Source organism: Erpetoichthys calabaricus, chromosome 14, assembly GCF_900747795.2.
Source record: "Erpetoichthys calabaricus chromosome 14, fErpCal1.3, whole genome shotgun sequence".
Lineage (NCBI taxonomy): Eukaryota > Metazoa > Chordata > Cladistia > Polypteriformes > Polypteridae > Erpetoichthys > Erpetoichthys calabaricus.
In genome coordinates, this window is record NC_041407.2 from 4,827,168 (window position 1) to 4,839,720 (window position 12,553).

The window sequence follows — 12,553 nt, forward strand, 5'->3', positions numbered from 1 at the left end:
TTGAGATACGAGTTTAATTCATTCCGTTTCAGAGCTCGTAAGTCAAAATGCTCGTATAATCCTGGTCATCTTCCTTCTCCTCTTTCTTGTAATTAATTGTGGCGAGCGCCCTCTTCTACGCGGTAGTGTGCTGGGGAGGCAGCATTAAGAGGAAAGACGCCTCACGTCTGGACAAACTAGTGAGGAAGGCAAGCTCTATTGTTGGCATGGAGCTGGACAGTCTGACATCTGTGGCAGAGCGAAGGGTGCTCAGCAGGCTCCTATCAATCATGGAGAATCCACTGCATCCACTTAATAGTATCATCTCCAGACAGAAGAGCAGCTTCAGCGACAGACTGCTGTCACTGTCCTGCTCCACTGACAGATTGAGGAGATCGTTTCTCCCTCAAACTATGCGACTCTTTAATTCCACCCAGAGGGGTAAACGTTAACATTCAACATTATACAAAGTTATTGTCTGTTTTTCTGTTTTTCACCTGCATTGTTATCATTCTTTAATTTAATATTATTTATTGTTTCAGTATGCTGCTGCTGAAGAATGTGAATTTCCCATTGGGATTAATAAAGTATCTATCTATCTATCTATCTATCTATCTATCTATCTATCTATCTATCTATCTATCTATCTATCTATCTATCTATCTATCTATCTATTCCTCTTCATTTCTAATTTCTTTAGTAGCAACTAGACACATTACATTCTCTTACAGTGGATTCCTTCCAGATTCACTGTAAAAATATGGCATACTGCAAAATGAATCGAACAATCAAAAGAACAAAATTTTAAATTCACACTTAATTACACAAATATCTGCAAGAGAGCTATTAAGCTATGTGTATTTGACACTTTGGGCATAACAAAAATACAGGTGTCTGGTAAAATCCTAGATCGGGGTAGGCAACGTCGGTCCTGGAGTGCCACAGTATTTGCAGGTTTTTGTTCCAATCCAGTTCCTTAACGAGAACTCAATTATTGCTGATGAAGCACATATTGCTTAAGTGACATTTTAATGCTTCATTTTAGTGGTCTCGCTTGTTAAGGTTCTCCAACCTTAATTGCTTATTTCAATCTTAAACTGCTGCATTCAGTGTTTTAATTGCTCCTTATTAGCAATAAGATGTAAAACAGGGGTAGGCAATGTCGGTCCTGGTGAGCCGCAGTGGCTACGGGTTTTCATTCAACCCAATTGCTTAATTAGAAACCAATCATTGCCAGTCTCAGACCTTATTTAATTTTATGGCTTGTTAGTCTGTGCAATGTAAGGCTTTTATATCGTAGATTTTTTTCCTTTCCAAGGATATCATCCAAATGATTTGAAGCCTAAAACAGATCATTTTCAGTCTGTCACATTTTTCTATTAAGTGTTTTATTAAATCAAACCGTGCATGATGAACACACACAGATGTAATTGGAAAAAAGCTAGCTGGAGAACTGCTGGCTGCTTTGTCTTTTACATCTTATTGCTAATAAGGAGCAATTGAAACACTGAATGCAGCAGTTTAAGATTGAAATAAGCAATTAAGGTTGGAGAACCTTAACAAGCGAGACCACTAAAATGAAGCATTAAAATGTCACTTAAGCAATATGTGCTTCATCAGCAATAATTGAGTTCTCGTTAAGGAACTGGGTTGGAACAAAAACCTGCATATACTGTGGCACTCCAGGACCGACGTTACCTACCCCTGTCCTAGATGATCCTTTCACAGAGTGAAACCTTTTTCATTCAACAGCTGTGCTACATTCTGCTCAAGCATGATTTACTAAGCAAGTAGGAGTGAACCTGACAAGGGAACATTCTAATATGCTCCATTCTCTTTCTTTACATGATATGAATCATTAACCGCATCCTGTCATGTTTTTAAAATGTACAGTCAAAGTAAAGAAGAAATTTTCATAAATGACTGTGTATCACTTGGTCTGTTTTTGTAAGTAATCCAGGGCTTTTATGTATGAGAAACAATTCCAACATTCAACTTTTTGGTACAGTGCATAATTAAAAGGCAAAAAATAATAAACAGCTGAAGCTATTGCTTTATATCTTGTATTTTAGGATCTGGAGGTGAACAGCTTTGAGCAGCTTTGTATAAATTACGCTAATGAGCAGCTTCAGCAGTTTGTCAACAAGGCACTAATCGCACAGGAGCAGGTAGGCTGCATTTTTCTGACTTTAAAGCACTGAAATGAAAATTTGTAGACTATTCCAGGTGCTGGCCTAATGTGAACAAAATAACATAAGAAATATTACAAGAAATGGCTTATGCAAAAAAAAAAAAAAGTAAATTTTAAATAGCAGTTTAAGTCCAATAAAGATATAAAGTGAAAACAACTGTACCACAATTTGGATTAATTAATGAAACTATTATGAAATAAAATTACATCTGATCCAACATCTTGTACCAGTCTTCTCGCATTATCAGTTGGTAAATTTTGCTTTACTAAAAGTAATCAATACGGCATACTTATTACAACAGAAGTATATGCAGTATTTAGTATTTTCTATTAGTTTTTCCTTTTTTAGCTTTGACATTTTTAAGGTTTACAGTTTTCAAGTTTTTCCTTCGGTTCCATACAAAAGCCTCTTATACTGTACATTCTATTTTTTTTCCGTCTATTGGAGAGTCCTATTGGACCCAAATGATTGTGTTTATTGTACTGCTTGAAGCATTTCAGAAATAGCCCTGTACTTCATGAGATGTGCTGCTCCACTGTGCTATCCTTCAACCTTACTAAAAGTGCATGAAGACAAACTGTGCAAAGGTTCTAGTTTCAAAAAGGCTGACATTTCTACTAGGATCACTGTTTGTTTGAAAGCTCTTCAGCTCTGTAGGTATATTTTCCACTGCAAACTCACTAAACACGTGGAGAGAACTGACATCAAGTATCTTCCACATCTTGACAGGAAGAATATTTGGTCGAACAGATTCAATGGTTTCCCTTTTGCCTCCTCAACTGCCAGTCCTGTGTGGAACTGATTTCTGGAAGACCACATGGAATTTTGAGAATCTTGGATGATCAGACCAGTCTGCCTCAAGTAGGTGCTAGTCCGCAAAATCAGTTAAAAGGAATATGCACCTTTAGCATGTGTGTGCTAGATTTTGTTTTCAAAATACAATAAATGCAGATAATAAATTCTATGATTTTTAGGTACCCTATGATAAGAAATCTAGCAAAATGCATGCTGTTGCAGCCCATAACAAGCATATTTTTGTTTTGTTTATAAGATATTTTTGCATATACATTATTACATTACTTTTAAAGATAAAGGACACAAATACAGGGATGAATAGTAAGATACTGTATGAACACAGTTTTCCATTTTAAAATTAAAAAAAAAAAAATGCTGGCAATGGTTTGCATTAATTTGTGGATAAAGCTTAGTATTCTGTCTGTCTGAAGATGAAACTTCACCAGTACTCTAGACCTTATTCTTTCATCCAGTGTGAACGTTAATAATTTGCTGTACCTTTTGAGTTATTTGACAGTATGATGGTCTACCAATTAATACTGGTGCTTAACAGCACTAGAGGTGTGGAAGTCACTTGCTCTAAGTAGATCATTTTGTCTCCTATGTCCCAAACGCACACATTTTGGCCAATTAAATTTCAATACTTGACCTGGTATGGGTGAGCAAGGGTGATATTGAGCATCTATGATGGACGGGTTTACCATTACTACTTCTGGTCTTGCACCCATTGGTGCCATAATGGTCCCTGGTCCACCACATACTATGAATTAAGTGGGATAGAAAAATTAAATGTATCATTCCCTAGATTAATACAGCTGTGATAATGACAATTACCTTGTGTTTACAAATGAGATTTTGGAAATTGTGTGTGTATATCTATTATATAAAAAAAAAAAATGTGAAAGGCTTGGAAGGAGATGATACGTGATTTTCTCAGAGACACTTTAATGTCCCGTGAGACAAGGCATTCTAAATGATCGATGCACAGCGCGACAAGCAGAACACACAGCTCGCCAACATCAGCAAGCCAGCAGCTGATCCGACTACATCTCCTTAGTGATGCTTCATACTTACCCAAAATAAAGGTCTACGTATGATATCAGCATTCAGCATGTATTGTAAAGTTAACATGTCATCACATTAGTTTCGCTTTCCAAATACTCTGTTAGTGAACAACATAATACAATCTGATTTTAGTGCTGAAATGGAGCCAGTCCTTCTTGGTTCCAAAATGTACTTCTTACAAAATAGGGAGAAAGGGGCATTAGTCACAAAAAGTGTGCAGATGGGTGGAAAGGTTTACAAGTTGCTGAAAGAATGTGTTGTTTCAAAGACAATTCAGGTTTCCAGACAATTTCAATATTGGTTAACACAGCTGGTGTTAAGTAATGCTTTATATTATTTTTGCTGAGTTTGGTGCTTGCACTTGATGGACATCACGTCTATATTCCATTTATCTATTGCTCTTGTGTGCTTTCTTTGTTACTCACTGATTTAACAACAATTTGCTTTAGTTCTTGTGAAGACATTATTGTCTCTGTCTGTTACTCATCGAGTCCCGAATAGTTTACCTGCTCAGTCTCGATTCACTTTTCATTTTGTTGGAGTAAGATATGGTAAGTAGTAGCACTCAACAGACGTTATTTGGCTTTAGCTTTAGGGTTAAGTCTGTGACTATCTCTCAGTTTACTCCCCACTGCTGAACTTAGCCTTATTATTTATTTCTTTTCCACTTGTTCCCTCTTTTTGTGGGTCAAACACAGACTGGACTCTGTGTATAATATCTGTGCTTGGCAGTATGGCTAGATTTGGGTATAGAATTAGATCTTGGGGTCACAAATAAAAGGTTTGTATTTTTTTTTTTTCTTGGTATCATAAAAATGAGTTTACCTTGACTTTTTGATTTACTCTTATACAACAGGGAGCCTAATGTAGTATATATGATATTATTTGACTTAAAAGAGTAAGCAAATAAGAGAAAGCAGTTTTAAGAGCACATCATAAAAGAAAAATGTTTTAATATTACCTGTTATTTAGATGTTATATATCATATTCACCAGCAGAATTCATGTATTTCTTCTGTCATTTCTCAAAGTTCAGTCTTTATTAATTAACAATTTTTGCTAGGCAACAGACCACACGTTTCTACAGAAGTGCCATTATCATCATGGTAGCAATTCATTCTACACCAAACCTAAAATCCCCCTGCCAGTATTCACTTTACATCATTATGCTGGATCAGTCACTTACCAGGTAAGAAACACAACGCAGATTACAGATTTTTTTTAAGCAGACCTGTATTGAGTTACACCAAGATGCTATATAATTAATTTTATGATGCCAATTTCCAGTGTGTAAAGTGCCTACTACTTTGCTAAATTGTTGTAACTATCATTTGGTATTGCAATTAACAGCTGATCCTTCCAGATAAAATAACAAGAATTAAATGCAGATGCGTAGCCTACGAGTGCAGAAAATATCAGTTTAGTCTGCATTTACAGTGGCAGTTTAATAAATGTGTTTAAATGATTGTCAAATGTAGATGTGTAGCTATTTAGTGCAGAATAATGTGACACACAACAAAATAAATTGTTGGGTTTAATCCTCAGGGCTGCTGGTTCAGTCCACAGAAGTGGTTTATTGTGTAATTCTGAGAAAGTATGTTCACTGGGCAGTGCTCTCAATATAGAAATGTTGAAACATGAGAATGTTATAAACTGTTTTAGATAATAGAAATAACAAAACTAAATATGAGATAAATTAAATATAAATGTATGTAGTGAATGCTACTATACACTTCAACTTACGGAACCATCTTTAAAACCGGTCCTTCTAATACTGTATGTGCCGGTCCTGCAATTGACTAAAGCCCCAGTTAAGACAGGTTCCCACTTTCTATGATTTTAACCAGGAGAAAGCATATTTGATACATTTGTTATTAAAAAAAAATTTAAATTTCTAAGTGTACATTCATTACAGCCTAAACCTTTTATCTAATTGTTTACTCACTGAATTGCTGTTGGGTTATTTAAAATTAGCTATATTTTACTTAAATATTGAAAAATTTATAACCACAACAGATTGTGACCATTTTTTTATTAAAATAAGATGACTGAATGTTTCCTTTCATAGGTACACAACTTCCTAAATAAAAATCATGATCAACTGCGCCCTGAAGTAGTTGATATGTTCGTTCAAAGTCGTCTGAAGGTAAAGAAACCAAAAAATCCCCAAATGAAAGAGGTCAAGAAGTCTAAATCCCATTGTTTGAATATTCACTGAAGTACTAAGGTGTTGTACAGTGTTAGCCATTATGGATGTAATGAGAAGTCAAGCAAAATGACACCTTCTGTTGGCTAACTAAAAAGATTACAATATGCAAGCTTTCAAGGCAACTCGGGCCCCTTCTTCAGGCAAGATGTCATCGATTTAATCTATATTTTAGTGACCAATAGGTGGCACTTTGTTCATTCTATACATAAACTGGGGGTTGTGGGGGCAGATAAGGCCAATTCATTACCTTCTGACATACTACATGGAGTCCCAAATGAGGCACATGATCTGCATTGTGAGGGAGCGTCAGTTACAGCACTACGGCCATGTGGCGCGTTTCCCAGAGGGTGATCCAGCTCGTAGGATCCTCATTGTTGGGGACCCGAGTGACTGGACCAGACCAAGGGGTCGCCCACGTAACACCTGGCTGCGGCAGATAGAGGGTCATTTCTGGAGGGTGGGACTGGACCGCATGTCTGCCTGGGGGGATCCCGAGTTGTTTCGTTGTGTAGTGGGTGCGGCAACGCGCTGTACCAGTGCATGCTCCCCAACTTGACTTGATACTACTTATTATAAGTTAAAATATGTTATTCGTTCAAAGATTTGTATGCCTTTGTTGTTGCATGCTGATTCAATTTAAACTCTGTACGTATTCCTTTGCAAAATATAAACTGACTTTCTTTGCATTTGGCATTATTGCTGCTGCTATTTATTGGTAGGGTACCACCTCTCCAAGAGAGACCAAAGACCCATCCCCTGCTAACAACAAATGCTACACACTAATAAAACCTTTTTAGGGGAAACACTGCAGTGTGTATTCTACACTTCCAATATGGTAGCTGTCATTATGTTATTTGCAGTTACGTAGATAAGTAATATACAGTATTAGCAAAATATTTCTTCACTAAAAAAAATGTTACTGACCTAAAAGAAGCTGCATCATGTTGTTCTCAGGTGGTTTCTCACATGTTTGAAAATGTTCAAGAAGGTTACAATCTGCAGAGGAAACTAGAATCAAGAGAAAAAGGCTGTCGTCCGTCTGCAACAGTAGCAGCCAGGTTTCAGCAGTCACTTTCAGAACTCATTGCCCGCCTTCAAAAGTGAGTTTCTTGGCAATGTCTTCAATGTTAATTGTTTTTATTAAGGTTTTATTTCTTTGTCAACTTTAGTAGCATACTTGCAGTTTAGCTTTTAATGACACAGCAGCAAATTCAAGTTCTCTCTTTTTTTCTTTGCTTTATTTCACTTACTTGTGGAGCTTTTAACTTCTTAATTGTTTACATATTTTAAACAAAGAAAGATGTTGAATATGTCAAGAAAGTACATCATGAAACTGACAAGAAATGCCTGACATGACAACATGAGTACAGAAATAAGCTGAAAGGCAGTGCCAAAGTGTTTGAGGATGTGGAGTCAAAATTTGGAGTAAACCACAGGTTTGGGAAAATTTCATATCAGCTGTCCCAAAACATCACCACATGAGCAAGTGACTTTTCAAGAATACTGCATCTTGTAGGTTCATGAAATGCCCCAGAACTGACAACTCTGAGGGCAGTAGGCTAGGACAGAAATTGAAAGTAGGGAAGCAGACAAAATCCATTAGGTGGCAGCACAAGTTGCCCTTGTGGTTCAGGTGTAGCCCTGCATTTAAATGATCAGAAACAGATGAAGTTAGGGACTCTAAGAATACCTACCCCTTTAGGTATATACAGGTGCTGCTCATAAAATTAGAATATCACGACAAAGTTGATTTATTTCAGTAATTCTATTCAAAAAGTGAAACTTGTATATTAGATTCATTCATTACACACAGACTGATGTATTTCGAATGTTTATTTCTTTTAATGTTGATGATTATAACTGACAACTAATAAAAGTCCCAATTTCAGTACCTTGGAAAATTAGAATATCAATTAAGACCAATGCAAAAAAAGGATTTTTAGAAATGTTGGTCAACTGAAAGGTATGAACATGAACAGTATGAGCAGGTACAGCACTCAATATTTAGTTGGGGCTCCTTTGCCCTGGATTACTGCAGCAATGCGGCGTGGCATGGAGTCGATCAGTCTGTGGCACTGCTCAGGTGTTATGAGAGCCCATGTTGCTCTGATAGTGGCCTTCAGCTCTTCTGAATTGTTGGGTCTGGCGTATTGCATCTTCCTCTTCACAATACCCCATAGATTTTCTATGGGGTTAAGGTCAGGCGAGTTTGCTGGCCAATCAAGGGATACCATGGTCCTTAAACCAGGTACTGGTAGCTTTGGCACTGTGTGCAGGTGCCAGGTCCTGTTGGAAAATGAAATCTGCATCTCCATAAAGTTCGTCAGCAGCAGTAAGCATGAAGTGCTCTAAAACTTCCTGGTAGACGGCTGTGTTGACCTTGGACCTCAGAAAACACAATGGACCAACACCAGCAGATGACATGGCACCCCAAACCATCACTGACTGTGGAAACTTTACACTGGACCTCACGCAACGTGGATTCTGTGCCTCTCCTCTCTTCCTCCAGACTCTGGGACCTTGATTTCCAAAGGAAATGCAAAATTTACTTTCATCAGAGAACATAACTTTGGACCACTCAGCAGCAGTCCAAAGGCGAGACACTTCTGACGCTGTCTCTTGTTCAAGAGTGGCTTGACACAAGGAATGCGACAGCTGAAGCCCATGTCTTGCATACGTCTGTGCCTGGTGGTTCTTGAAGCACTGACTCCAGCTGCAGTCCTCTCTTTGTGAATCTCCCCCACATTTTTGTTTCACAATCCTCTCCAGGGTGCGGTTATCCCTATTGCTTGTCCACTTTTTTCTACCACATCTTGTCCTTCCCTTCGCCTCTCTATTAATGTGCTTGGACACAGAGCTCTGTAAACAGCCAGCCTCTTTAGCAATGACCTTTTGTGTCTTGCCCTCCTTGTGCGAGGTGTCAATGGTCGTCTTTTGGACAACTGTCACGTCAGCAGTCTTCCCCATGATTGTGTAGCCTACAGAACTCGACTGAGAGACCATTTAAAGGCTTTCGAGTTAATGAGCTGATTAGAGTGTGGCACCAGGTGTCTTCAATATTGAACCTTTTCACAATATTCTAATTTTCCGAGATACTGAATTTGGGACTTTCATTAGTTGTCAGTTATAATCATCAACATTAAAAGAAATAAACATTTGAAATACATCAGTCTGTGTGTAATGAATGAATCTAATATACAAGTTTCACTTTTTGAATGGAATTACTGAAATAAATCAACTTTGTCATGATATTCTAATTTTATGACCAGCACCTGTATATGTGGGTTGAAGAGTCCAGACAGACCAAGGACTGGCAGAGGGAGGTCTAGAAGGAAGGCAACAAGGCAGCCTCGTTGCATTTCTGACCTCAGGTGTGATTACAGGATTGCCCAAACAGTAGCTCCAGGGTTAGGTATAAAGCCATCCCTCAGCAGGTTGCCATTAAGCTTTGGAGTCGGGAGGTGAAATCGGGCAGAGGCATGACAGTAAGAGAGAGGTAATGTGGGCAAAGTAGTAAGAGTTGGACAGGAGAGCAAGAAACTTGCGGTTGTGGAACTGCATTTGAGACAGTAAGCAAGTGAGCCAGCTAACTCACTTTGTAGAGAGGTGGCTAAACTCGTATAGTTAGGCTTGGTCTTAAAAAAACTGTATCGACGATTTCCTAAACAAAAATATCACAAAGAGAGAATGGAGAGTAGCAATAAAAAAAAAAGATGGTCGCCTGCCTCTGCCAGATATTTAATTCAATTCTATGCACTTAAACCCATAAGTAAATAATGCTTACTGATTTGACCACAGCTGGAGAAGGACGTTTAATTGAACAAGGGCCTAAATTAGCATCAGAGATTGGTTGGAATTACAGCCCTCCAGGAGCAGACCGGCCGGCCTGCCTGCCTCCTCCAGTATCCAGTAGGTTCACAATTCGGGTTCAGTTGGGGCTGGAGTCTATCCTAGCAGCTTTGGGCTCTAAGCAAAAGCTAACCTTGAACAGGGTGCTAGTTCATTGCACACCACATACACACCCACATGGTGCCAGTTTAGTCTCATTAATTAAACTAACCTGCACCTCCTTGAGGTTGTGGAAAGAAACATGCAGTATCTGAAGGAAGCCACCATAGAAAAAGACTAAGCGTGGGATTCAAACCCAAGAGGCTTGATCAGGGATGGAGCAGCATTAACCACTGGATGAAAATACAGATGTTTGTGAAAACAACACACTAGCAGCACTTTAAAATGCCTAGTATTGACAACATGCTGTACACATTTATGCAGTGTTAAGTGGTGCACAACTATGAAATACTTGAACTTCCACAGTCAAACCACCAAGAGACAAATGATTTTTACCTTTTTTACATAAAAACGGAATGATAGACTTGTTTGTACAAAATACACCAATTATATATTTGTGCTTTTTTTTATTAACATTTTTCCAAACATTTCTGACCTACAGTTGACCTACTGATTTTGTGTTATAATGTTACCTAGTGTTTTGATTTTGTACAAAGAACAATTAAATAAACCATTAAGCAATTCAAATTAGGGTTAGGGTTAGCATTTAGGGTATCATTTACCCAATGTCAGTATCATTCAAACCAAATGGAATGGTATAACTAAAATAGTCTTGAGTTGTGTGGATTAACTTTCAGTATTAATTTTTCAGATTTCGATATGCTTGCTGGGATCGGCTTCAGCTTCCCTGTGACCCTGCACAGGATGAGTGGGTTTGGATAATGAATGGCTGGCTTAACTCTCCTGTTTGTCTTCTTTAACAGGTGTAAAACATTATTTGTGCGCTGCCTAAAACCAAACCCAAAAAAGGTAGGTGCGCTGCCTTTGTAGAGTCAAGTATGTAACTGTTAATTATGGTAGACTATGAATACTCAGGCACATAGAGACAAATGTCTGTCTCTGGATATTAAATTCAAGTCAGTATGAGGCACACAATGCTTAAATTGACCTCCATACAAAATGTTTTCTGTACCTGCACAAGGCCTTTAGTCTGTTCTCGCAGCAAACCTTTCAAAAAGACATTTTTTTCTTCATTTGCATTTTCTATTCTTTATTTTGTAACACGGCGGCATATTTACCAAAGAGGTGTCTTGGTCCCAACTTTGCCTCACCTTTGCCTGAAAACTGGAGTGCGCAAATTTAAAAACATACACACACACGATGATAAACGTGCAAACTAGAAATAGAAAAACGACTGGGCCCATAATTCGAACTCAAGATTCTGAATTAATACTATCGACTGTGTCTCTGTGCAGCACTTCTTTTTTACTTTCTCGTATATACTGTAATCGTCCAAAAATTCGATGTCGAGTTTTTGATGAATGTCGACGTTTTAGAACTCTCTGACTTTCTCGTATACGAAGTATAGGGAAAGTATTCTAATCGTCTAAAAATTTGAGGTCAAGATTTTGATGAATCTCGAAGTTTTAGACCTCGCCGAGTCCGAAAATACCATTTTTGGAATTATGTCTGTGTGTGTAAACACGATAACTTGAGTACGCTTTCACTTCGGTCAACCACATTTTGCATACAAGTATTGGTCACAAAACGTAGATTTCTGTCAACTTTGGGCTATTTCTGGAAATAGTACATCACCGTTTATTCAGGCAGCTGCAGAGTCAGATTTGTTCAACTTTTATAATAATTGTTCAATATATTATTTGATTTGTTGTTGATTGTTCTTTAATGGGTTTCCTCTGGGCACTCCGGTTTCCTCCCACAGTCCAAAGACATGCAGGTTAGGTGGATTGGCGATTCTAAATTGGCCCTAGCGTGTGCTTGGTGTGTGGGTGTGTTTGTGTGTGTCCTGCGGTGGGTTGGCACCCTGCCCGGGATTGGTTCCTGCCTTGTGCCCTGTGTTGGTTGGGATTGGCTCCAGCAGACCCCCGTGACCCTGTGTTTGGATTCAGCGGGTTGGAAAATGGATGGATGGATGTTCTTTAATGCACATAATATAAAAATAAAATCTCTCTGCCTTCCGGTTTACTCCTCAAATATCCATCCCCATATCGGAGTATACGAGAAAGTGCAGGGGAGACCACTCCTGGTTTTTTTTTTTTTTGTTCACCTCATTTGCAAGTCGCTTTGGATAAATAAGCAAATAAATGAAAATGTTGTCGCGGATGGAAAATACTTCAAGTGTCATTCCGTACTTTAGAGGCCGCGTTGTGAGCTTCTTGAGTATCTCTGCAAGCCGTGGATCGCCCCGCTGCACGGTCACGGATCGCCAGCGCGTGGTCAGCTACCAAAACTCACACATGCTTGGGGCGGTGCGTTGAGAGTGCCCCACTCCTGCATGATAAACG

General features: G+C 38.5%; 1 protein-coding gene across 1 annotated transcript in view; it reads left to right on the top strand.

Moving 5' to 3' along the window:
- The window catches only part of myo15b (myosin XVB), a 137,065-nt gene that overhangs the window by 30,566 nt on the left and 93,946 nt on the right, over nucleotides 1-12,553 (top strand). The window contains 6 exon segments of the mRNA XM_051918932.1: nucleotides 2,052-2,147; nucleotides 2,901-3,032; nucleotides 5,094-5,219; nucleotides 6,099-6,176; nucleotides 7,194-7,339; nucleotides 11,012-11,057. Coding sequence (XP_051774892.1) covers nucleotides 2,052-2,147; nucleotides 2,901-3,032; nucleotides 5,094-5,219; nucleotides 6,099-6,176; nucleotides 7,194-7,339; nucleotides 11,012-11,057 — 624 coding nt within the window.